Source organism: Somniosus microcephalus, chromosome 17 (assembly GCF_052327205.1).
Source record: "Somniosus microcephalus isolate GS21.2 chromosome 17, FLI_Smic_1.0, whole genome shotgun sequence".
Taxonomy (NCBI): Eukaryota; Metazoa; Chordata; class Chondrichthyes; order Squaliformes; family Somniosidae; genus Somniosus; species Somniosus microcephalus.
Genome location: NC_141003.1, coordinates 76,715,207 through 76,743,153, shown reverse-complemented (window position 1 = coordinate 76,743,153; position 27,947 = coordinate 76,715,207). Strand labels below are relative to the sequence as shown.

The window sequence follows — 27,947 nt, the reverse complement described above, 5'->3', positions numbered from 1 at the left end:
CCAAGGATTGATCCTTGGGGGACTCCAGAGGTAACGGTGCGGGAGCAGGAAGAGAAGCCATTGCAGGTGATTCTCTGACTACGACTGGATAGATAAGAATGGAACTAGGCGAGGGCAGTCTCATCCAGCTGGACGACGGAGGAAAGGTGTTGGAGGAGGATGGTGTGGTCAACTGTGTCAATGGGTGCAGCCAGGTCAGGAACAATGAGGAAGGGATCATTTGCCACTGTCACAGTCACATAGGATGCCATTTGTGACTTTGATGAGAACCATTTCAGTACTGTGGCAGGAGAGAAACTTGAATGGAAGGATTCAAACACCAGAGTTGTAGGAAAGATGGGCACGGATTATGGAGGCAACTGCATGTTGAAGGACTTTGGAGAGGAAAGGGAGGTGGGAGGTTGGAGATGGGGCTGTAGTTTGCCAGGGCAGAGGTTGTCAAGGGTGGTTTTTTTTGAGGGGGGTGATGATGGCAGATTTCAAGGGGAGGGGTACAGTACCCAAGGAGAGGGAACTGTTAAAGCAGCAAACCACAGTAAATACATTTATTTCATATCTTTTTAATTTTGAGGTCCTATGACTTCCTGTTGTATTATTTAATCTTGCAAGTATTGTTTTCAGCTTTGCCCTCCATTTTTTCCCTTTAACTTGTCATTCCTGTTTTTCTATTACTTATCCTTGTAATAGGAAAGCAAAAGAATATCCTTAATGTTGTCCTCCCCACCTTAGGTATGTAAGCAGCAAGAAATCCTTACTACAGTGCCTCACCCAACAATGTGCTGCCTTTCATTGTCTGTACTGGTTTATCCTGTTTGTTTAATTAATTCATAAAGGAATGAGGCCTGCGCTGATTTTTTTTTAAACAATCTGTCTTAAGACCATTTAACTGAAAATGGATGGATTTCTAAATTTTTAATTAAGAATCTAATGCTAAATAGTCACTGGCTAAGTACATGGAACCTGCACCTCATTTGACCACCAACTGTTAAAATAAATCTTAGCCTAACAACCCTATTAATCCCACTGATCTGGTTGGGAGATTGTTATGAATCCACCTATTCAAGAATACAAATTGTCACCTAGACAATTAATGTTTTCCTTCATTAAACATAAGGTCTCCTTTTTGAAAGTGAACATGTTCAGAACTGTCTGTGCTGCATCAGCAGATCTATCAGGTGAAATATCCCTTTTAATAACTCATCTTGAGAGGTTCACAAGTTTTGGGAAGTTTAATTCTCATGTTCTGTTCTGTGATCCTTTTTACAAGAGGATGGAGTACTGTGTAGGTCAAGCCTTACGCTACACTTTTCCTTTCTCTCTGTCACTCTAACCAGCTTGGTGGCCACCATTCTCAGCCATCCATCCAGCTAGTGCAAATCGTATTGCTGTCGATGACATCACAAAGCAACTTCAAAATGACATTTGTGTTTTTTATAACCAGTTATTTGTTTACTGGCCTCTCAAGTCTGGGAGAAAATCTGAAACAATTGCTGATCACTGAAGGAAAGAAGAAAAGAAAATATATTGCACCTTTTCACATCCTCAGGATATCTCAAAACATTTTTCATTGTACTGTAAGGTAGAGTTGGTGCATGTGATTGGGGCCCTTTTAGAGAAGAGATTGTTGGATGATTCTACACTCACTACACTTAATTGTGCATTAGTGCTATCTTCAACCAATCTTTCATGTAAAACTGAAGAATATGGATAATACTGCAAACCAATATTTTTTCCATGATCACAGATCATCAACTGGTTATCTTAACTAAATAGTAGTAAACGTGAGAAATTGTTCATAATATTCTTGGTTCCTTTGATTATTTTTGTGGTGAACTGGAACATGTTCTCATTTACGTGTCTTTACCTGCTACTTGCAACCTTGATGAAAGCTAATTTAAGGTGCTTAATTAGGCTATGTCAAAAAAGAAGTCTACATAACATCCCAGCACTGAGCTGTTTGGACCTAATAAGCTGCTTATAAAAATGCAATTATACACACTTTAAAATGCCACACAAGTGCTAAAGAAAGATGGAATTTCTCAGTAATTTCAAAAAATTGGATTAATAACATTTATTTTCCAACTGACTTCTGACTGAGCAAACATTGACGCTATTGCCTCCCAAGTGACAAAATAGTAGACTATTTTTCTAAGATTTTTATCCACCAATTGTTCTTGTGTTCAGAATTGCACATGCATCCCATGCTCTGTCACTTGGCCAGTTCCAAGGTTTACTTTTATTTAAAGTTAACGAATTACTGTTTATGCAGAAACTGGTAAGTGCACATACTGTACATTAACGACAAGAGCACTTCTGCCATAATGTGTCACTTGTGTATCATTCCTGTACAGTACAATGATGCCTGTTTTAGTGCTGGGGCAGATGAAACTGTTTTAAGTACTGTATTGGGTATCAGAAGCATGATTGATGTCCTGATCTTCCTGTCTCCACAGACACTGTTTTGTGTGTTCTCTCTGTGCCGTTGCAGTTTGAACCTGTTTTTCTTTTGTAAGGGACCTTAATCTACACAAACATGATACTGAATGTGTATAACCTCAAACCTGTGTTAGCATTGACTCAGTGCTAGCTCGCTTGCTTCCGAGTCTGAAAGTTGTGGGATCACGTCCATTCCAGAGATTTGAGCATATAATCAAGGCTGACACTCCAGTCCTAAATGGCTTACCCCTTATCCTTAGACTGTGACCCCTGGTTCTGGACTCCACCGCCATCGGGAACAGCTTTCCTGCATCCAGTCTGTCTAGTCCTGTTAGAATTTTATGTTTCAATGAGATCCCCTCTCATTCTTCTAAACTCAAGCGAATATAAGCCTATCGACCCAATCTCTCCTCATACGTCATTCCTGCCATCCCCGGTATCAGTCTGGTGAATCTTTGCACTCTCTCCATGGCAAGAACATCCTTCCTCAGATAAGGTGACCAAAACTGCACCCAATACTCAAGGTGTGGTCTCACCAAGGCCCTGTACAACTGCAGCAAGACATCCTTGCTCCTGTACTCGAATCCTCTCGCTATGAAGGCCAACATACCATTTGCCTTCTTAACCGCCTGCTGCACCTGCATGCTTACCTTCAGCGACTGGTGCACAAGGACACCCAGGTCTCGTTGCACTTCCCCTTTTCCCAATCTATTGCCATTCAGATAATCTGTCTTCCTGTTTTTGCCACCGAAGTGGATAACCTCGCATTTATCCACATTGGGCAGATGCATGGCAAATGCAGTATAATCACCCAACCTGTCCAAATCATACTGGAGTTTCTCTGCATCCTCCTCACAGCACACGCGCCCACCCAGCTTTGTGTCGTCTGCAAACTTGGAGATATTACATCTAGTTCCCTCATCTAGATCATTAATATATATTGTGAATAGCTGCGGTCCTAGCACCGATCCCTGCGGTACCCCACTAGTCACTGCCTGCCACTCGGAATAAGACCCGTTTATTCCAACTCTTTGCTTCCTGACAGCCAACCAGTTCTCTATCCAAGATAGCACCTTACCCCCAATCCCATGTGCTTTAACTTTGTACGCTAATCTCTTGAGAAGGTAGGCAGATTCTTCTCCCAAGTTGCTGTGAATACTGTCCTAAAACCAGCTCCTCGTAAGTGTACAAAACTAATCGGAAAGACACTTACTCATTTCCACCCTCCCCATGGAGAAGCATGAGGACTCCATGAGGCATCTCCCCTGATGGCACAACTGAGTTGGGGAACTTGAGCAATTTCATTGCCAAGACTTGGATTTAACTGAAGTCAACGAAAAAAAAATGTTGGCTGATAGATAAATGTTTTGGACAAAAAAATATGCATAATGAAAAGAACTGGGGGGGAAAAATGCTGAAAAGGAAAAAACTGAATAGAAGGTAAATTAAATCAAAATCAGGAGAGGAGCAATTGGACAGTAGTATCTGAATCAAAAAATTATAGGTAGGAGATTTGCATTCCAGGGATGATATTAAGCTAGTTTAATAGATTTCAGAGTTGTCGGGCAGCAGTGCAGTAGTTTCACTGTTCTGTAGGACTTCTGGAAGTTTGATACCACGAAGATTCAGCCTCAAAGGCCACCAAATTCATTTGCTTATGATGATAAGCAAATGAATTTGGTGGCCTTTGAGGCTGAATCTTCGTGGTATCAAACTGTAGTGCAGTTGCCTGTTGCTATGCCACTAATCTCCACCACTAACATCTGCACAACACACAGCAGGATCAGACATCCTGTCTCCAATGATAACCACGCACAAGCCCTGGGGAAAGGAAAGGAACAGGCGGGGTTACATCAAGCTAGACTAAAATAGATCGATACAGGAGAACCACGAAAACAGGTCTTAACAAGATGGAGATTCCACGAGGACTGCTTGGGCAGTCACGTGGTTTGCGACGTGACGTCATCGCGTTTACCCACGTTTTCCCGTGCTCTTGAAGGGGCCACGCCCCGTACATACAAAACACTATATACAAAACAAAGTAATGTCTAACAGCATGGTACAGGCTTAGGCTGGTGTTAGAACATCGTTAAAGGGAATTATATACAGTTGTCCAGAGTCATTCAGTGGCTCCGCCACAACAGCACAGTTGGATGTTTTTTCTGAGCTGTTTTAATCTGGGGTTGCTGCCAGCTGTGTCAAATCTGTGTATCAGCATTCCACTAAATATATTCTAAAAGGAGCATTAATAAGGTGACGATGTGGCCCAAAATGTGACCTCATCCTGGCTGTTGCGATACTATCTGTGTAATAAGGGACCGGTACAACTCACTATTGCCATTAATTCCTAATTAGGGAATCTCCTCCCTCACCCACTAGATCCTGGCCTGTGATTCAATGTCCCCACTCCCAGAGAAGTGTTGCATGGAGTGGGATTTTCCACCCTCGCCGTAAGGATGATCTCCAGCCACTCTAGGCGCCCAGCCTCTGCTGCTCCTCTTCCATTATGGTGACAAGGAAGGGTAATGCCAACAGACGAGCCAGTGCAATTTAAAAAAACAAGACTGGAATATGGATGTGAGGACGTATAGGGTGAATATGGCCTGCATACTTCCTATTGATCTGTGCCTGGATTAGGTGACTTTGGATGCCTGTGCTCCGTATTGGCATTCTTACTTTTAAGTCAGAAGGTCGTGTGTTCAAGTGCCATGCCAGAATCTTGAGTGCAAAATCTAGGGGGATACCTCTGCACTTCTAAGGGACCTCACTGTCTTTCGGAAGAGGCGTTAAACTTGAGATGAGACCTTCTCTGCCCCCTCAGCATTATTTGAAGAAGAGCGGGGGGCGTTCTCTTGGTGTCCTGGCCAATATTTATCCCTCAAACACCATCACTACAACAGATTAGCTGATCATTAGCTCATTGCTGTTTGTGAGGCCGTGCTGTGTAAATATTGGCTGCCACATTTCCTACATTACTACAGTTACTACACTTCAAAATTATTTCATTGACTAAAGTGCTTTGGGCTGTCCTGAGGTTGTAAAAGATGCTATATAAATGCAAGTTCTTTGTTTCTTTAAAATCTTTCATGCAGTATATTTTACTTCAAATGAATTGTTTATCACCTCTTTGTTGGGCATTTGGGGATGGAAGGACATGAAGTTGCAATTTAATTCATATCATCTGAGCCTATGCTTAATTGGCTTCCCTTTTGAAAGCTTAATTGGAAGGACTGGAGAAAGTTGTTGGAAAGAGAAATCTCTGCTCATCTCTTTCTGCCTTCGAAAAGATTGGACCTGAGATTTCCTCTTGCTGTGGATGACCTCGACTCTGCCAGTTGCGAAGTGGCTAGTAAGTGCTGCTTAAAAATGTGTGAATTGTGAGCGGTTGCCTTCTTTCATTTCAGAAAACATTGTATATTTGAATCAATCTTTGAGAGTTCATAACGTTTTGTAGCTTCACTTTCTGGAAGGACTGTCTGTTTCTTTGTATTGGGGGTACTATGCCTTTGACTAATGTTGATGTCACTTCGGAGGAGTTTGTCTGTCGCCGAGTAGGTGAATTACTGAACAAGTATCGCAGACAACTATTATCGGTACTTGGTCACCCCACTGGGCGGGTTGGAGTGGATGGTGAGGGAGGAGGCGGCTATTAGTCTCACTCATTTGCTTTGTTTCACACGTGCAAATGTTTTATCGGAAAACCCCAGTTTCTGTGCTTTTTCAACATCACCCAGTTAGTGATCTTGTGTTTTTTTTAAATCTTTTGTCCAAGTTCAGACATCTAAGCAAAAACAAGGCACAGGTTGAGCGTCCCAATCCAGAGTTCCGGAATCCGAGACGATTGACAGGGGTCCGGAATCCGTAAAATGTTCTGGAATCCTAACACCGACGGAGGCTTACCAAAAACCGGGGGCATTTCCGGACTCGGCACGTGTTTCTGATGTCCGAAGTCCGGAAATATCGCAACCTGGGCTTGGACGTTTCCGGATTTAGGACATCGGAAACCCGTTCAGAAGTCCGGGAAAACCGGCTCGGCTTCGATCCCGAGGTTGCCGGATTCGGGACGTTCTACCTCTATAACTGGGACTCTGAATCAAGATTTCTTAAGTGAATCTCTTCCAGGCAATTAATGAGCTGATGCTCTGTGAATTTCAGGTTTCACTTACAAACTTGTATCACCGATTTTTGCTACATAGTGGAAGTGTTAATACTACAGAGAATGGTCAAACCTCTGCCACATTTTACTATTTGTAATAGATTCTGTAGTTAAACAAAACACTAATTTCTCTAGCCATTTCTGCTTTTGCTTCTCCTAATTTTGTTAGTTTGTAGCCTGAGAGTCTTATCTGTCAGTTGGAGAGATCAGAAACATTCAAGAAGCTTGACACATTCCAGGACGGAGCAGTTTGCTTGATTGGTGCCCCTGTCACCACTGGACTTAATATCCACCACTAGCGCACTGCGACTGCTGGATGTACAGGATGGACTGCAGCAACTTACCAAGGTTACTTGGACAGCACCGCCCCTCCCCGTGACATTTACTGCCAAGAAGAGTAAGAGCAGCAATGCAACACCATCGCCTCCAATTCCCCCTCCAAGTTGCACATTATCCTGATTTGGACATATATCGTCACTGGGTCAGAATCTTGGCAGTCCCTACTTAACACCATTTGTGAGACCACCGTCTGCACAGGAACTGCAGCAGTTCTAGCAGGCCCACCACCACTTTGGGGCATGTAGCGATGGGAAATAAATGAAGCCTTGCCTGCGTCGCCCACGTCCCAAGAACAAATTTAATAAAATACAATTTGATTCCTGGCCTGAGCTGAGTTAGCTGAACTCCGATGGGATAGCATTTTAGGTACAATTCGCTTCAGCACGCGTGGTCTGGAGAGAGAGAAAAAAATAGCAGGAGTTCCCAGTGATTCCTGCTAGAAAATGTGCTTGTAGACTTCTAAATGTTGACTCTTGTATATTGTGGTCATTATAGTATTCCTGGGTTACTTTTCCACCCTACTAGACTGTTCCCCTCTCATTGTATTGTCAGAAACTTTAAATCCATTATGACAGAGTGGCTCATGTTAAGCAATCTGATATAGCAGATCACTTACTTTTTTAGATCTCGGTGGCAACATTCAATGGAAATTGAAAACTTCAGTTTGTACTGTTGGGTTTGTTGTGCTACAGAAATGCAGTAGAAATTGTATTACATTTTGAATAACTAAGGCTGGGTTTGTACACCTGTAACGTCGGTAACTTTGCTTTCTGCCACACAAGCTCAGTCACACCAGTTCATCTGTTAGTGTTGAATGGAATGCTCCTTTCGAGTTACTGTAGAAATCCATGGATTTCCTGAAGGACAACATTCACTATTTGCACAATCCTCCTTTTGAACAGAATTCAGTACCATAATCAAAAAGGAACAGGGAAAAAAACTGAGAGGCTTGTGAATGTACATACTATGTTCAGAAATCTCAATTTGATTTATCTGGCTTGCAGATATTCCAATGTAGTGAGCTACTTTTATATCTGAATGTAACTAATTGCTTCTCTAATTTACAATTAATCTATATTTTATAATATGTAGTACATAACAAATGAAGAACATAAGAAATAGAAGCAGGAGTAGGCCATATGGCCCCTCGAGCCTGCTCCGCCATTCAATAAGATCATGGCTGATCATCCACCTCATTTCCACTTTCCCACCTGATCTCCATATCCCTTGATTCCTCGAGTCCAAAAATCTATCTATCTCAGCCTTGAATATACTCAATGACTCAACAAGAAATGGTGCTGTGATAATATATTAAATCAAGTGAAGTTTGAGTGGTTTGCAGAGTTACTTGATTTAAATTACAGTTCCGTTTCACACTAATTTGTCAGTTGTAAATTCAGGATAGCCTCTCCTATCAACTATATTAAGTGACCTTGATGGGAGTATGCCATGGTACTCACTGTCAACAAAATGCACAAATAAAAGTGCCCAGCTAGCTTACTGTAGTTTATAGCTGCTCTTCTATTGGTGTTAGTGAGCTGTTTGCATATCCAATGTAAACTTGTCAGCTTCACTAAATCTGGCCACTGGGAAGACCGTGGACGAGAGGAGTCTTCTCCGACACCAGATTTGGTGGATCCACTAGGTTTACGTTGGGGTTGCCACCGGCTGTGTGAGACCCCTGTTCTGGGAACCTCTTGATGCAAACACCACACTGAAGCCAATATTAAAGACTCTTAAGCCATATAAGAAACAGAGTTTGCATTTATATAGTGCTTTTCACATTCTCAATACAGGAAACTTTCTGGTATCCGGCACTGACGGGACCGAGCTGGTGCCGGTTGATCAACACTGCTGGAGAAATGAGCGCTAATGTTAAAACATACGGAACTTCTGAGCTCCGTCTGAAGCAACAAACTCTGTTGCTTAGCAACAGCTTCAAAACAGTCAGCGCAGCTTGCAAGCGTCTCTGTAGCTAAGCAACAGCTTCAGCTAGACGCTTGCAGACCCACGACTGGAGAAAAAAGCAACGAAAAGTAAAAAAACTTATCTGAACCGACTCCTGAATTTTGCCGGTGGATAGAGCGTTCCGGACATTTAACCTCCGTTTAAACGAAAGTTTCCTGTATCCCAAAGTGCTTCACAGCCAGTGAAGTACTTTTGAAGTGTAGTCACTGTCGTGATGTAGGCAAATGTGGCAGCCAGTGAGATAATCTGTTTTAATGATTGTTGAGAGATTGATGTTGGCCAAGATACCAGGAGAACTCCCCTGCTCTCCTTTGAATAGTGCCATGAGATCTTTTATGTCCATCTGTGTAGGCAGACAGGGCCTTGGCTTCGCATCTCATCTGAAAGGTGGCAATGCAGCTGTCCCTCGGTATTGCACGAAGTGTCAGCCAAGGTTACGTCTTCCAATCCCTGGAGTGAAGCTTGAACCCATGACTTCTGACTCAGATGGGACTGCTTCCACTGAGCAGACTGGACATTGTCCAGGGCCCCAAACACCCCTTCCAGGTGAAACAGCGATTCACTTGTACTTCTTGCAATCTAGTATACTGTATTCGCTGCTCACGATGCGGTCTCCTCTACATTGGGGAGACCAAACGCAGATTGGGTGACCACTTTGCGGAACACCTCCGTTCAGTCCGTAAGAAATTGATAAAGAAAGGGAAAATGGAATATGAGCACAAACTAGCGAAAACGGATTGTAAAAGCTTCTATAGGTATGTGAAAAGGAAAAGACCGGCAAAGGTAAATGTAGGTCCTTTACAGTCAGAGACGGGAGAATTTATAATGGGGAATGAGGAAATAGAGAAATTAAATAAATACTTGGTTTCTGTCTTCACGGAGGAAGACACAAAAAACATCCCAGAAATACAAGAAAACCAAGGGCGTGACGAGAATGAGGAACTTAAAGAAATTATTAGTAAAAAAACAGTACTAGCAAAATTAATGGGACTAAAAGTCGACAAATCCCAAGGACCGGATAACCTACATCCTAGGGTTTTGAAAGAGGTGGCCATTGGATGTCATCTTCTGAAATTATATAGATTCTGGAACAGTTCCTGCATATTGGAGGATGGAAAATGTAACCCCGCTATTTAAGAAAGGAGGGAGAGAGAAACCGCTCAAGATTTGCTCTCGAGTTTTACATCATCTTAACCTTTATTATTTTTACATGTCATCAGCATGGTTTTCACTTTATTGAGACCATTAATATGTCTTCAATAAAGTGAGAACCGTGTATGATCAAACCGAACCCCACTCATGGACTGAGATCTGTCGTGATCTGGCATTGCAATACTGACACTTCATTCACAAAAGGCATCATAAGGGAATTATTTTGTGATTCTGAAGTAGTAATGTAATCTTAATGTCTAGGGTATATTAAAGGACTTTCAGTAAGTTTTTATTTTTCAGGCTTTATGCAAAGTTTATTGTGGATTTTATTATTTTGCACTGTGATGCACATGTGTATATCTCTCTCGTGCTAACCTGTGTACTTTGTTTTCAATTGTGATTTCATTTTTCCTGTATTTAGTTTCTTCAATTTTGCTAGAAGTTTGTGACCTTTCTCTAAAGGTAGTTTAGTTTTCTTGGCGCACAGGAGACTGTTCCAGTTGAAATAATTGAATTCAAAACTCTATGCTGAAGTTCATGTACTGACTTGTTGAGCTCCATTCAGAGGGGTCTCTGATCTGGTTGTCACAAGGACTCTGGGAGCCTGCTCCTTTCTGTTCCCCATCTGAGACATGTAGGAGCTGAGTAAATAATAAAAAAAAAGGAAATGTAAGGCAGACTTGCAACACCCCTCGTTAATGAAGAATTTTGGCACAGTGGTGCGGAGTGCTGGAGCACCAACTCCCTGCCATGGACTGCGGATGACCGTTAGTTTAATTCCCACTTTCCCATTCCGAGCCCAGATGATTTAGGACTGAGGCTCCAAGCAGAGGAAGGAAAACATTATAGTGGAGCTTCATATCTGAGCAATAGCCAGCACACCAGTGGCCAGCAACAGCGGCCATTGAATGGGGTCTAGGAAGAAGCTTACCATCTTCCCTCTTAGTACAGAGATGTCAAGGCCATGCAAACAGTGCATGTGCTTTCGCCCATTATTGCCGAAAATGCCGTTCAATATATGTAGGGCAGATTCAGCAGTACAAAAAGCTGGCAAGTATTCTTGAATTGCTGCCATTGGATGCAGTTCTGTAATATATCCCAGTTCCTTGCTGCCAAATCTCCCCCATTTAATGGTGTACACTGATTTAGCCACAGTGGATTAATGTGCATGCGAGATTTGCACTTGCAGTTGCTCTGAAATGTTAAACACCATTTTAAAGCCACAATGCGGGGAAGAATCTTGTCCATGTGCAGTTTGTGTAAAGTCACATTTGCAATGTTTCGTTGTCTGGGTTGACCTCTTCCCATGTTAGGTATATATGTATGTGGTAGGCTGAGGTCAGCATAGCCAGACCTAAAATGGCAAACCTGACTTGGTGCTGCTGGATGCTGTTTGTTTGCCAATGGATTCAGCTGGCAAATCTCTTAAGTTAAGCCATGATGTCTTTGGCATTGGTGGCACTGGTGTTGATGCATTTAGTTTGCAGGGCTTGCTCCAATGTCAAGCTTGCTAATGGACGCAGCCCGGTAAAGTGAGAGTGTGAAATGAATAATAAACCACCAAACTGAAGCTGTGACAATTTGCGAATTTGTTTATCATCAGTTATCATATGACGAGCAGAACAAGGATAACTTATGATGCCGCTGCTTAAGCCTCTGGCAGCAAAATATAAGCAGTTTGTGTCTCTTAATAGATTCGTTAACCCATTATTCTCCTTTTGTGTCAGCTGTAGTAATGTGTAAAGAAAAGTAAGCTCTGGGTTTTATCCCAGTGTTAGTTTATATAGCCTTTTTCTTTTTTTTTGTGTGTGTGCCAAATTTCTCCCCATTCTGCAAGCCAAAATGTCTAGAAAAGTGGGGGCATAAAAAGACATTTGTCCCATTGAAGTTCCTTTTTTCCATTACCCAAACTCTTCCATTTATAACATTCAGCTGCATTTTGATTGTTTCTGTTTTGTGCCTCTTGCCCCACCTGGAAGATCATTCCAAACATTTAGTAATCTCGAGAGATGTTAATACATTTTAAATACTCGCCTGAGTTACATTATTGTAATCCTGGGTTTATCTTGTCCATATGGCATTTAAAAGCTTGTTTACCTTGCGCCTTGTTGGAATACAGTTCCTCAAGATCACTCCAGTAACCCACTTTTATTGAGCATTGTATTAACTGGACTTGGACTGTGACTGTCAGGCTATTTAGCCACAGAGAACATTACAACTGAGCCCAAATCTGCCCCCTCCCAATCACCAGACACATGCTTTCAGATGTAGCTGCTTGACAATCTGAAATGGATGCCTTGGCTAATTTTACCCTTGCTAATATGGGGATGTGAAGGCCCATTGTAGCATTCATGAAATCAGCCAAGGTGGCATAAGCCAAGATCAAAACTGTGCTCTTTCTGGGCTCTACCACAGTACCACATGCTCAGTACCATCCTATACAGTGCAGCTTACCCATTGAGCAATGGGCTAATTCTCAGAATAGGTTTATTTTTGGTTCTTATTGCAAAATGTTGTCGTAACTATCTGCCATAACCTATACAGGGATGGTGAGTATACTCCCCTGCTTACAAATATTACCAAGCATAATGATCTACAGTAGTTGCCTGCCCTCCTGTTCTCAAACTCCTAATCAAATCATTGCAGCCCCAAGGTCCACTGAAAGGATTCGACTGTACTCCCAGGTAGCTATTAGCCAAATTTTAATTTGTTTTTGTTGCAACGGTATTTTTTAATATTTGTTCACAGGATGTGGGTGTCGCTGGCAAGGCCAGCATTTATTACCCATCCCTAATTGCCCTCGAGAAGGTGGTGGTGAGCCGCCGCCTTAAACTGCTGCAGTCCATGTGGTGAAGATACTCCCACAGTGTTAGGTAAGGAGTTCTTGCCACTAATCAGCCCAAGCCTGAATGTTGTCTAGGTCTTGCTGCATGCAGGCACGGACTGCTTCATTATCTGAGGAGTTGCAAATGAAACTGAACACTGTGCAATCAACAGCAAACATTCCCACTTCTGAACTTATGATGGAGGGAAGGTCACTAATGAAGCAGCTGAAGCTGGTTGGGCCTAGGACACTGCCCTGAGGAACTCCTGCAGTAATATCCTGGGCCGAGATGATTGGCCTCCAGTAACCACAACCATCTTCCTTGGTGCTAGGTATGACTCCAGCCAATGGAACGCTTACCCCCAATTCCCATTGACTCCAATTTTACTAGGGTTCCTTGATGCCACACTTGGTCAAATGCTGCCTTGATGTCAAGGGCAGTCACTCTCACCTCACCTCTGGAATTCAGCTTTTATGTCCATGTTTGGACCAAGGCTGTAATGAGGTCTGGAGCAGAGTGGTCCTGGCGGAACCCAAACTGAGCATCAGTGAGCAGGTTATTGGTGAGTAAGTGCTTCTTGATAGCACTGTCGATGACAGCTTCCGTCACTTTGCTGATGATTAAGAGTAGACTGATGGGGTGGTAATTGGCCAGTTTGGATTTGTCCTGCTTTGTGGACAGGACATACCCGTGCAGTTTTCCACATTCAGATAGATGCCAGTGTTATCAGTGTACTGGAACAGCTTGGCTAGATGCGTGGCTAGTTCTGGAGCACAAGTCTTCAGCACAACAGCCGGGATGTTGTTGGGGCCCAGAGCCTTGGCTGTATCCAGTGAGCTCAGCCGTTTCTTGATATCACGTGGACTGAATCGAATTGGCTGAAGACTGCCTTCTGTGATGGAGGGGACCTCCAGAGGAGTTCTGTTTGTTTTGAGATGCGATTATGGTGCTATGTCCATCCTTCTCTAATGTAATGTCTTGTATAGAGATTATTGAAGGAATTTCAGAAATGTTTTAACTTTTTCTCCCTTCAGTTCTCCCATCCTCTGCTGAAGACACCCACACTTGCGGAAGTATGGTTCCACAGGTGCTGGAAGTCCACTAATTGTTACATAAACACTTGCTGTATTGGCTCACGCATGAATAAAGGCCATTTAAGTGAGGTGCTGGAGGGCAATTGATGGAACCAGAGCCCAGCAAATGTTGGGGGAGGAGGGGAGAAAATTAGATTTTTTTTAAGTTATAAGAAATTGAGAGATTCCTTTTGAAATTATCTTAAATTTGTGTCCCTTTCCTTGTCGACAAGAGTTGGTAGTGAGAGAGGACAAATTTAAGATAATAAAGAATTAAAGGGGTGGTTTGAAAAATATTTTTACATGGAGAACAACAACAACTTGCATTTAGTCAACTGTCCCAAGACGCTTCACAGGAGTGTGACCTGACTAAATTTGACCATCTCATCGAGATGAGGACAGAAGCTTGGACCAAAAGCTTGGTCAAACAGGTGGGTTTTAAGGGGTGACAAAGGAGGTAGAGAGGCGGAGAGGTTTAGGGAGGTAATTCCAGAGCTTGGGGCCGAGGCAGCTAAAGGCACGTCTGCCAGTGATGGAGCAAAAGAAATCGGAGGTGGGAAGAGGCCAGAATTGGAGGAGCGCAGAGATCTTTGCGGGTTGTAGAGCTGGAGGAGTTTACATCGATGGGGAGGGGCGAAGCCACGGAGAGATTTTAACACACGGATGAGAATTTTAAAATCAAGGCATTGCTGGACCGTGAACCAATGTAGGTCAGCAAGCCCAGGTGTAATGGGTGAGCGGGACTTGTGCGAGTTAGGATACGGGTAGCAGATTTTGGATGAATGGTTAGAATGTGCAGTTCTGTGCCACAAACCATTGTTGAAGCAGCATCCATAAGTTGCTTTAAAAAAATTAGATAGTTGCTTGAAAAAGGAATATTCAAGGTTATGGCGAGTAAGCGAGATTAAACTGGGTACATCATGGTAAATGCCTGTGCTTTAACATTCAGTGATTCTGTGTACAAACCTAGACATTAAAGAACAAGTTAATCAGTTCAGGGGGCTGGTGGAGGAGAGAACATCACAGCATAGTCTCCTTCTGTCCACACTCCACCCAAGGTTCACTCGGTTAATCCCGGGGATGAGGGGATGGACATATGAGGAGAGGTTGAGTAGATTGGGACTCTACTCATTGGAGTTCAGAAGAATGAGAGGCGATCTTATTGAAACATATAAGATTGTGAAGGGGTTGGATCGGGTGGATGCAGGGAGGATGTTCCCGATGATGGGTGAAACTAGAACTAGGGGGCATAGTCTTAGAATAAGGGGCTGCTCTTTCAAAACTGAGATGAGGAGGAACTACTTCACTCAGAGGGTGGTAGGTCCATGGAATATGCTGCCCCAAAAAGCTGTAGAAGCTACATCATTACATAAATTTAAAACAGAAATAGACAGTTTCCTAGAAGTAAAGGGAATTAAGGGTTATGGGGAGCGGGCAGGAAATTGGACATGAGTCTAGGTTCGGATCGGTCATGGCCCTGTGGGTAGCGGAGCGGGCCCAGGGGCCGTGTAGCCTGATCCTGCTCCTATTTCGTGTGTCTAATTCTGTTAGATTCAGGAGATGGTTCTGTGATAGTGGATTGGCGGTTAGGATCAGATCAGCCATGATCTTATTGAATGGCGGAGCAGGCTCGAGGGGCCGATTGGCCTACTCCTGCTCCTATTTCTTATGTTCTTATGTTAACATGCACCTTTCTCCTCCCTATCTTAGACAATTGGGGCCAATTGCGCTGTCCTATTGCCACCCTGGCTCTGATTAGTTAACTAAGGACAAGACTGGGGGATTGAAACTCTGATCATCCTGCTCTGCATGGATCAGCACACATCAGGCAGTACATTTACCCATAAGTCATCACATCATGCTTAAAATTGATTCTAATACATATATCTGCACTGTTACTGATCATAAGACGTGCATGATTAGCAGCACAGAAATAAGAAATCATAATTAATTCAGTCAACGTGCTATTTTAATATCCTGAAACCATTTGAGAATTATTTTCTTTTGCCAAGCTTATTGGTCCTAAATAATCCAGATCAGTGTAATGTTATACAGCGCAGTTATGGGGGAAATGGGCAGGCTTACTGGTTTGCACAGCTTAGTGATCAGTGAATCTTGATGCAGCTTCTTTTGAAAATATCACCCCTTCATTTTGAATCAGGGAGAAAGTTGAAAGCTTCACGTTTTGGTGTGACACATCCCTGTCTCATTTGGAACATTTTGCAAACCTGTTTACATGTTCCAGTTTCTAGTTTTCTCCTTTTTCTTTGTAATTTTTTTCCTTCTGTCCTATTTCTCTCTCTTTTCTCCTGTTTCTATATCTGTATTTGTCTCTCACCACTCCCTATCCTCCCATGTGTATTACTGAAACATATTGGGCCATAATTTACTGTCAAAATAAATCTCTGTTATTTATGCACAAATGCTGCAGCAACTTCAGGCGAGGGGCAGCTGCGGTTAAATGCAGAAATTCAAAAGCTGCGGTCCAAGATACACTGCTCTGCCGTTAGCTTCACGAAAATGGTGTCTCGCTGTCTGCCTCACCATTGAAAGGCATGACGTTCCTGTATTTGCACGGTAGATATGAATTAAACTCGCTGCAATGTTATCGGCTTGCACTTTCAGCAACTTGCCGAGCAAAAATTAAAAAAACCTAAATGGGCAAGTTTAACTAACAGCAGACGCTGTTGGATGCCCTGCTACAGCAAAATACGGCCCATTGTCTACTGGAAAAGATTTGACACTGATTTCCTAATGCTTCGTGCCATTCTTAAAGTTGTGGACTATGTGAATTACTACCAACCAAATATACAGCAGCAACCCCAGGTACAGGAATTTTAGTGTGCGTGTTCTTACCTTCACTTCATACCTTGCTGTAGTAGTCACTAACCTACACTCTTAATAACTGAAACCAATTATAAAGTTTCCTAATGTCCAATTATATTTTTTAAGTAGTTGCATCAAAATACAAATTATGCTATCAAGAAATAGAATTTTTGGTTCACGATTTTTTTTTTTTAAAAAGGGGTAGCAAAGCCTAGGGGTGTCCTTTCTTTAAAGTACCTCCCATTTCCTATATGAGTGGGCGGGGAGGAAAGTATTGTGAAGTCACTTTTTTTACCTGAACATATTCCTGCCAGTTCAAGTCCCCTTACTGCTTTGCCTCACTGGTGACATCGACGACCAGCTGTGTTGTGGATCAGCTGCTTTTTGAAGGCAATGGGGATTCACAGATTTGGACCACCCAAAGAGCTAATCTGGAGCCATCCAGTTCCAAGGATCTGCACTACCAGTTGGGTATGTAGTTTCCTAGCTGGTAGAAAAACCCTTATAATGCTTTACCAGGTGAAGGAATTTAAATGGGTGACTGAGGGGTGCAGTAAGAGACCTTTAACACCTATTTGGATTTATATTCTCCTTGCGTGCAAGAAGACCTATTGTAGAGTCTGTGATGGTGAAGGCATTAAAGAGAGTTTCCAGTTATGCTTTTTACAGCAGGAAGGGAAGTGGTGAGGCAGATGACATGAGGCTGTTGAGCAATTTAGAAATGAGGACGAGGAGCTTGACGGGGATTGGATGATGGGTATGTGGGAGCTGGGCCTTGGAGTTCTGAATCAGTTGAAGTTTGAGGATTTGACCCTCCAGGTATTAAAGGTGTAGATGAGTATTTTGGCAGTGGTGTGTGGGCATTGTTCCAGAGGAGAAAGCAGCTGGTTTTAGTGACTGACCGGATTTGGGGCTGAAAGCTGAGCTCCCAATTGGAGAGTGCCAAGGTTGGGCACTACTGCATTCAGCCTGAGCGGAGTGCTGGTTAGAGACCAGTGCTTGTCAACTGGCTCTTGGGGAGAGGAGGTGCCATCCTTCCCACTGATCTTAGTGGAGCCACTCTGAGACACCTCTGTGTGATGTCACCCAGAGTAGCCTAGTAGCAGAAGGTCTTTATTCCAGCATAAAAATTTCTTTGACTTTTTTTTAATTTACATTATACATTTTTTTGGATAAAAATGGAGTAGTTTGAACAAAATTTATTTGCCTTTCTAGTGTTTCTATAGGGCAAGAGAGAGGGATATGTTGTAATCCTTGCTATCAATCTAACTGAGCTGAATTAGTTTGAGTTCAGTTTGTAACTTTACTTTCCCAGTTTGTTGAGAGATTATCTAACTTCTCCAGCATTTGTAGGTGGAGCAGAGAAGGTGTGGCCCACCTACAAAGTCAACAAATGATTGATTATCCAAGTGTGGGCAGCTGCACTTCAGCATAGCTCCTCCCAGCTGTCTGCAGTTGTGAGAGAGTTGGCTCGCAGCAGCAGAGTGAAGAGATCAGCACGGAGACTGGAGTGCGTTTTGTGTACTCTGAACACCGGTCTTCTAAAAGGGTTTAGCTAGTAACTTGACAAGTATGGTTGCTTATGATGAGATACAAAACCTTTTGCCCACTAAAAGGACTATTAAAGTGGTAGATGTTCAGTCACACGTCTTCCCTACAAAAGAATTGGAGGTAAGAATTCTTGGAATTTTTTTAAACACTGTTGCAGGAACACAGCTATGAAACTTTAATGTTGGTTTGATATGGAAATATTATGCGGAGTGGAATTAGTTGTACTGGAATGATCAGCAAGGTTTAAAAGTTTTCTTTAATACAAAATTGAGCGTTTTGTTACTTGTAATATTACGTCAGCTGCTTGGGTCCACCCCAACTGTCTTTTATTTTAGGCACTCAAAGTAAGTAGACTATGACCTCAGGCTGCAGCTTGCACTCGCTGTAATCAGATACTGTTACTCGTGTCTGCTGAGAGAAGGGATTCAGTGTTTGTCAGGACAGTTGTGCAGGGTGATCAGATATACTTTTCTTTGCCAGTTCTTGAAAAGACTCTGTCTGATACCGTGTCTAAATAAAGGTGTAACTGGGGTGTTGGTCAAATCTGCTGTTTGTTTAAACTGCTGTACAGTTCGAACATTATCTAGCCAATGATGAGGTGTTGTAGAACTTTATTGGGTTTACAAAATACTTTGTACCCTTTTGTAACCAGTGGAATGTCAATGACTGTGCTATGCACTTGATATGATTTAGATTAGTTAAGAGCAGCCAATGTCCAGCTGGCTTCTGCTGCATTAGAAAAATGCTTGAAAGTTTGTGCCCCACAAAAAAAATGCATTGTTCCAAAAACCAGTTCCCCAACAGTTTTGAAACCAGTTCAAATCAACAACTGTACTTTACCAAGCTGGTGCATGCAATGATATAGTTAACATGGGCTAGAACCATTTTTGCCATTTTATGTATCTAACTGTAAATGTGACACAATGGCAATGCAGCCTAATTAAACTGACTGGCTTGGGATTCGTAGTACTATTCTAATTACTGTCTTTAATAAACTATCAACTCTCTGCTAAAACTTTTTTGCATATTTACAGATGTTTCATAGTGACTTTGGAGGTGGGGGGGATTTGCCCACGTTTGACTTTTTCATTGTGTCTTTTTTGATCATTTTAATTGGTGGTGACTTGCTTTTTTTTCTTGAGAAATCAGCTGGAAGTGACCCGATGGTTCTTTGTTAGTGTTGGTTCAAATAGCTTTTGTAGTGTTTACATTGGGACGGTTGCTTCCTTTCAGGGCTAACAGGCAATCACTTTTTTGAAGCAGTGTTTTGTGGCCCTTATTCCTTTTTCCTGTTTCATTTTCCAGTTTGGTCCTCCTTTTTGATTATAAAATTTGGCTCAGCTTTTGTGAGTTTTGGTTTTCTAACTTTTAGCTTTATAAGGACCACCTTGTAGTAAGTTTTTTTTTAAACCAGTCCAGGGGAGTGGGAATATTCCTCATATATTCAGAATGTATTTACTGAAAGCCATTGTTCTTTATGCAATATTGCATACTAAAAACAGCCAAACATTACACTTACAATTTCATTTAAATATTGTGAAGCCCTCTTCCAATCTCTTTTTTTTGTATTTTTCATTCTCTTTCTTTGCCTCTTTCTTTCTCTTTTCTCCCCCCCCCCCCCGGGCCAATCACACCATCACCACCCTTTCATGCCGTGCGCCATTCCTTTGCTAAGGATGTGTACAACTGACCTGTTCCTTGGTATCTACAAAACTTGTTCTGTATTGAGGTGGTAAGTGGTGTACCGGAGTACTAGCTATCTCATTTAGCTTTGTTTTAAACTTTAATTCCCTCCCTTTATTGTGGACAAATTGCCTTACAGCTACGTGACTTTCCCTCTGGGTAACTGACCTGAGATTGGAACTCACTGAGGATTCATCGAGGAAAAACCCGGTTCTAACTGCTCCATGGTGCAGAGCGTTTTGTTTGCTTGCACAGTTTGGCTGTGTTGTATTAGCAAACTGCACTCACCTTATTACTGTTACTATCAGTTCCCAGATATAGGAAGCAAATCTACTGCAAGACGACAGGGTCATTACGGAACCGATGAGAATTTTCATCAAGGAACTGTCAGTAAGCTGATGGGGTGACAAAGAACACATAAGCACAAGACATGGGAAAATGAAAGGGGAAAGATGATGAAACTAACAGAGATGGGAATGGACCGGATAAAGTCTCAAACATTTTGGAGCAGAAGAAGAAAAGGGTGGTGAAAGAAATCTGATAGTTAGAGTGCCTTTAAAGGAACGCTCCTTCTACAATGCTCCTTCTGCTGCAACATAGGCCTGGGGGAAAACGCATCCTGATTATATTCAGGTTTAATCAGAAACTTAAAATTGAGGTTCCCTGGCCACGCCACCCAAGAAGGCCCAGGTTTGATCCCTTGTCTCTGCTGAATTAGCTGGTTTCAGCCAGCACAGCAGTGGGGCGGCTCCAGTTGACCTCAACTTTCACCAGTACCTACCCATTCAGTGATCACTGCTGTGAGGTACGAGTAAGCGACCCACGTATATCCCAAATTAAGATGTTGCCTTCAGCACAGGATACGCAAGGGAAGAAATCTAAACAAAATATGTGGGCTGGGTATTAAGTGTTAACGATAGGGGAAAGTGCAAAACACAAACCAAAAGCCCTGTATTTAATTTAATATCAAGGCTGGGTCTCTTTTTTTCTCTTTGAAAAAAGAAGGCTGAGGGGTGACTTAATTATGAAAGGTTTCGATAGAGTGGATACAGAGAGAATGTTCCCACTTGTGAGGAAAAGCATAACTAGAGGCCATCAATATAAAATAATCACCAAGAAATCCAATAAGGAATTCGGATGAAACTTCTTTACCCAGAGAGCGGTGAGAATGTGGAACACGCTACCACAGGGAGTGGTTGAAGTGGATAGTATGGATGCATTTAAGGGGAGGCTGGACAAACATGAGGGAGAAGGGAATAGAGGGTTATGCTGATAGATTTAGATGAGGAGGAGGAGGCTCGAGTGGAGCATAAGCACTGGCATGGACAGGTTGAGCTGAGTGGCCTGTTTCTGTGTCGTATATCCTATGTAAGATCATGGAGTTTAAAGTAAGATTAAATGGGTTAATTTTACTTTGGAAGTAAAGTGAAGAAACTATACATGGAAACTGTAATCGGTATTAAAATCATTCAAAGCAGTATTTCTTTTTGTTTGGGAGAGGGCTAGATAACTTATTTGTGTAACACAGGGCTGAGATAATGCTTCCTTATTAAGTGTTAAGCTGTAATCATTGGAGCCATGAAAGAATAGGGAGTAATCTGTAAATTGCCTTTTTGTTTAAACAGAATGATACTAAAATTGCACCGTCATTCTTTGAGACAATGTAGTTTATAATGTACTCCAAATTACCTTCTCTGCCCGCCTTGACATTTTAAATGGATTGTAGAACACCCACATAAATCCAGGCTCCTTTAACACACAAAGCTGCTACTTAACTGTAAAGTGTTGAGGATTCATGGATAACAAATTGGCTGATGGTTTGGAAGCAGTGGGAACTTGTTATGTCAGGTGGAGTGCCCAGGGATTGATTTTGGAATCCCTATCATTTGGATTGGGAAGCTCAGTGCAAACTTGTTAAATTTGTGGACAATAGCAAACTAGGAGCCGCAGTTGGAGGGAGGCACAAAATGAATTTAGGCAAAATATGTAAATAGTGAGCAATGGCAGATGAAATTTAATACAAAGTGTGAAGTACTCTACGAGGGGAAAAAGTGGGTGACATAAGTGCTTGATGAAAGATGTCAAAATAACTCCAGTCAAAAGAGACCTAGAATAATCAGTAGGGAAGGTGCTTAACATGCCCAATAACCTTGGAGCAGTATGAATGTGGGTATGGTAACGTAGTGATTGTTACAGAACTAGTAATCCAGAGTGAGAGAGTTTAAATCCCACCACGACAGTTTGAGAATTTGAATTCGGTTTAAAAATAAAAACCTGGAATTAAAATATCTGTACTGATCAAAGTAACCATGAAGCTATCAGATTACCGTAAAAACGCAATTGGTTCGCTGATGTCCTTTAGCAAAGGAAACCCGCAGTCCTTATCACCGCCTACATGTGACTCCGGTCCCACACCAACTTAGTTCAGTCCTAACTGGTCTCTGAAGTTGCCAAGCAAGCCACTCTGTTGTATCAAACCACAAATGAGAACCACAGTTGTTCAAGAAGCAGGCCTATCATCGCCATCTCGAAGGCAACTAGGGATGGGCAATTAATGCCGGCCTTGCCAACACGCCCACATCCCGAGAATGAATTCTGAACAAAATCAACAAAGCAAATAGAATGCTCAACTATAGAACCAAAATAGTAGAGTACAAGTCCGAAGCAATTATACCTTGAATGTCCTAGCCACGTCACGTGTTGAGTATGGTGTCAGTTCTGGTCACCAAGATGCAAGAGAGACATTCAAGCTGTGGCACAAGACTGATTTCCCAGCATCTGAGGACAGAGGGGGGAAAAAATGAGAAAATTGGGTTTTCGTCCTTGGAAAAGGGAACTGGAGATGACTTCATAGGATATATAAGGTAGTATATGGTATGGAGAAGTATATCTAGAACACTCCTTAAACTGATAAAACAAGTTGGCATAGGTTCAAACTTGAGAAGCACATTTCGGTCCCATGTCACAAAGTACTTTGTACAAAGGATGAGCAACTCATGGAATAGACTTCTAGGTAAGAAGTGGAGGTTCTTTCTAGATGCCTGAAACATTTCCTAAGTATCCAATATTGTTATCAATTCTAGGAAATGGTGATGGGAGTTTTAGAACACTCTTCTATTCTGCCTGCCCCTGTTTTTCCCATTGATTTCGAAGCAGTAACCTATGAGTAGTGGTTAGCAATTGACTAAATTCAGTAGTTCATTCCTTTGCCAAAAGCTAAAGATTGATGTTTGAAGGGATTTTTCTTGCTACAGGATGCACATGTTGGAACTTTTTTATTGTCCAAAAGATTCCCATAACATCCTTTTGAAAGGTTTGCAGTTTGAGTTTATACAATTTCCTGTCCAACCAAAACCGTTTCATTTTAGGTGAGATTTTAGTTCTGATGCAGTGTTCTGGGAAATAAAGTGTGTGTATACATCAGCATCTACATCGTGACTAACACAAGATCTGATACTGCACCAGCGTTAAAATGCACATGCATGCTGAGCTGCAGTTCCACAGTCACCTTCAGCCTTCCTGCATCTTTCTACCTACGTATGTAGATTTTGTGGGTGCCAAAAAGCTATTTGACTTTGAGGGCATAACTGCTGAGGGTAGACCTGTTCTCATCCAACATACAAACACGTACATTTTCCAGCAGCAATTACCAGCAGATGTTTACATGCCCTCCTCATGATCTGACCTGAGTGCTGAGCCCAGTTGTAGTCGCCAATTAATATGCTTCAACTCCAACTTGGCAAAAAATGGGAATTGAGCCTTGGACCTTTGGGCCTTCCACTGGTGGCAGCAGCAGTAGCACTATCAACACCTGGGAAACACACCCATGCATTAGGCTAAGCTGAGTGGCTGAAGTGCTTGTGCCTGTGCTGTATTCATGCCGAGAATGGGGTTTTGCTCCTGTTGGCCTGTGTGGACCTTCCAAAACAATGAGGAAAGTTTTCTCCCCTGGCAAAAAGGCACTCTTTACAATTTTAATGCACACTAACAAGCTTGCACATGTGCAGATATTTATATGTTGGTTCAGTTCTGTAGCTGCTATTGCAGAACTGGTTTCCCAACATAAAATTCGCATGATGATAGAAAAGTTCCTTTCATTTAGGACACTATCAGTGGGAATTGAGAGCCAAGGATTTCTGCTCCTTGGCTGGATAGATGGATGGGTGGTTTGGGACTTTGACCGCTGTACTATATGTTAGGAGTGCGAAGAATTCACACTTAATCATGGAAACAAAAGGAGCAGATCTGTCTTGGATATGGAATCCTTCCTGCTCAAAGAAAAGCCATTTGAGATGATCTTTCACCCCATTGTAGGAATAATTCCTGTTTCTTGTCTTTAATCAACAGCTCGAATTGGAAATTGCTGCTAATTTGAATTTCAGTGGGTGGTTTCGAGAGTTGGAATTAACATTTACAAAGAGAGAGCTTGTGCACTAAACATGAAGAGTTAGCATTTCAAATTAATTACATCATGATTTCACTACTTTTATTTTTCCATATCCATTTAACAATTTCCCCTACTGTCGGCTTTAAACAAGTACAGTACTAGTAAGTGTTGCTGCCGAACAGTCTTATACCAGTTCAAATTTCCAGCGTTCGTTCGTAGTTTTGTTTCAATAATAGTCTATTCCCACACCTAGTGCGCTCCCACCCACCCCCCCCCCCCCCCCCCCCACCCCCCAGAGTAAAAGAACAGGTCTTTTCAACCTCAACAAATCTGTCAAGTTCACTATGGTGGTGCTGAGCAAGACCTCCATTTACAGCACCAAGTGCAATATAAAAGCCGCCTTGGCTGTAACATGTTTGGTTATTGGGGGACAGTATTTTCAATTAGTGATTAACTACAGCCCTTTCAGGACTATGTCTGCAGTGATCAAATAGCCTTCATGTCGATTTAAAGGAATAACTTGAAAACAAAAACAAAATACAGTTTTCAGCAGTTTTGAGTTATGTTAAACTTTTACTGTGGTAAGCAAGTTAAATATTAATGTAAAATAATGTTTTAAGACTGATACCAATCACAATTGTGAGCTCATAATAGCAGCAGCAAGCTATCTGTGAATGGACACAAAGGCTATTGATCACAGGCTGAAGACAGTGCTAGTGCTGCAAGATTGAGAGCAACCGATCCAGAGAACTGCAGAATGTGAGAAATGGACAGGAAGTCCAAAAAAAGAGCCAAATGCTGGAACATTTTTTAAAACATTGAGCAAGTAAAAGGAGGAAAAGGGAATAAAAACAAGGATGCTGAAGATAAGGCTCAGTGAAGGTTGGGATTTGTGGGAGCAATCCAGTGTCCGTTTCCATTGAGGATGTGCAGCCTCTGCCGATGTATTTAAAAAAACAAACTATTGTTTAGCCAAAAAGTCGCTTTAAAAAAAAAGACACAAGTACATAGAGTAATGTAGACATCTATAATAAAGTCGGAAGTATGCATCAGAGTATCTCCATGCAGCCGAATATTCATCTGTAATCAGAGTGTCACTCCCAAGGGTAAGATGACCTTGGGGTGTCTATAGTATCCATTTGAAGATGGGTGTCTACAATAAGAGGCTGCAGCTGTTTGCACAACAAAAACTTTAAAAGTTTCTCTTGTGATGTGTAAGACCCTACAACTTAAAATTCTAGCCACCTTGGGTTATCCATCACTGTTAAATATTGAATATACAAAAGAGCATGCGACTGTGTATACAGCGTTGAGAATTTACTGTGGCAAGCTGCAGTGTCCTTTTTACATTTTCTTTAGCAATCCAAGGTAAAAGATTATAGAAGCGGCAATAAATAGAAATGGCTGATCAATTTAGTTGTGGTTCTGCCTTGCTGCAAACAGGGCAAAGAGTTGATGTTACTTGTGTGAGGTATTTGATTTTCAGTGTAATGTGTTTTTGATTAATTATTGGGTTGAATCTAAAAGTAACTTGTTTGAAGGAAGTGTGTTGCAAGAAGGTGGTCATTTTTAAGGAACTATCCGCATTGTGAAAGTAGAAGTGAGGCATAATCTAAAACCATTTCCGTGAAGAAGAGGTCTTTTAATGAAGTTTTTTTTTAGGTTTAGCTGTATGTTCAGAATTGGGAAGTGTGCTAAAGAACCATTACTGAGGCTAGTGATTATTTAAAAGGGAACTGGAATATAGAATTTAGTGCCTGCGTTGGGGAGGGGGGGGGGGGGGGGGTTGGGGGAAGACACGTTTATTACATGTGCAGAATAAATTCTGAATTCCTTGATTTTAATTTCCATTTATCATTTTATCCAGAAAACTACTACTTGTCCCCATAATTAATTGGGAAATCAACATCTGTAAGCCAGCTCCCAGCATTATTATATCATTAAACAGAACTCGACACCGCAGCAAAATCATACACCCACATAAAACTAGGTCTGCAAATTTGCTGCCTGGATCAGGGTGCCAGTTCTAGTATTGTAAACCTGAGGAGGTGGCTCACTGACACCAATCTCCCAGAATTTGAACTAAACATACCGCAGTATAAAAATGGCTTATAACCTACTGGTGAGAGGTACACAAGATTTCCATTGTTAAATTTCATTAAAAAGTGGGGATTATTGTGCCAGCAGCACAAAGCGGAGTTTTAAAGTGTGTAGTAGCTAAGTTTAACCAGATATTGCTGCAAATCTGGACCGTTCAGCCTCTTATTTATGGGCAAGTTGCCCACTAGTTTCCAGTGTTGATGGGTAGCTCACCAATTGGTGGGGAATCCAGCAGCCTATCCGCAGGCTGATACTGTCTGAGGGGTTCAGGCCAACTGGGGGAGGGGTCAGAAAGTGAGTAAGCAGGCGGGGGCATTTTTTTGCCAGCACAAAGACCGCAGTAAGTTTTCCATTGCTATCGGCTAAAAAAAAAACACGGATGTAGAGAGCCCAAAATCGCTTCCTTTCAGTCTGACTTCTCTGCCCCAAGGGAATAATTGTTTTAAAGTAACTTTGCTTGCAGTGCAGGCTGTTTGAATGTGTTCTGGCTGCATGTCTGTGTTGCATCACAGACTAGTTTGTACAGGTGTGCCTGGGAGGTATGGACAGAACACGTGCCTATTGGGCAATGTAATGTGGTTTTTCTCATTGCAATCAACTTTTAATACATTTATTGTGTTATGATAAAGTGAACTGAAAATGCTTACTTACATGGGTAGTGTGTAGGTACAGTTACTGGTTAAACTAAAAGAGCCATATAAAGCAGAAAATGATGGAAATGCACAAGCCCATCTGCATCCAAAAGAAAAGGTTAACATTTCAACAAAGGAACATTAATCTGATTTCTCTCAAATTTTGAGCTGAGCTATCTATTTCCGGCATTTTGTTTGGCTTTCCAGATTTACTTCATTTAGTTTTTCCTCTTGTCCCGCATTACAATAATTCAGGATGAATCTGAGCCTACATAATGGTAATTCTGGATGGCAATTAATGGTGCCAACAAAAGGGACTTTGCCTTCCATCACAGGGTAGCTACAGTGGCAGTGCCTGAGATTCACTGCTAAACTGTACACTCTACTAGGATATATCAAATGTTGGATGGCTTCACTGTTTAATGTATCCATTGTGGCAGTTGCTGCCTTTTTGGCATTTGATGTTGCACTCTGATTTCAAATAAGGATAACTCAGTCAGGCAGCTGAGTAGGGGGATCAATATTGCGAATGAGCTGTCATCTCGAGTGGCTTTATGCCAGTTAGGGCCAGACATGATAGGAAGTGAAGGAATGCAAGATTGATAGTGCAGTCTAATTTGACTCCAATCAGCTGTTCTTTAGCTATTCTGTTGCCATATGTAACCAGCATTTGCTCAGAATCTTTGCACATAATTAATATTCTGTTAAATACTTCCATGTTTTGCGGCACTTTGGGAGTGCCATCAATAACAGACATGCAGCATTCGGGCCATCCACTAAGCAGACACCTCCATAGTCTTGATGCCATTCAAAACATGG

General features: G+C 42.0%; 1 protein-coding gene across 5 annotated transcripts in view; it reads left to right on the top strand.

Moving 5' to 3' along the window:
- The window catches only part of net1 (neuroepithelial cell transforming 1), a 144,888-nt gene that overhangs the window by 106,636 nt on the left and 10,305 nt on the right, over positions 1 to 27,947 (top strand). The window contains exon 1 of one of the 5 annotated variants that reach the window (XM_086010703.1): positions 5,706 to 5,785. The exons of 3 other annotated variants lie outside the window; for them this stretch is intronic. In XM_086010703.1, the coding sequence (XP_085866829.1) occupies positions 5,753 to 5,785 (33 nt within the window). In that variant the 5' untranslated portion in view covers positions 5,706 to 5,752. Of the gene's footprint in view, positions 1 to 5,705; positions 5,786 to 18,163; positions 18,447 to 27,947 lie in introns of those variants that run through there. One more of the 5 variants, XM_086010701.1, reaches the window with a different exon arrangement.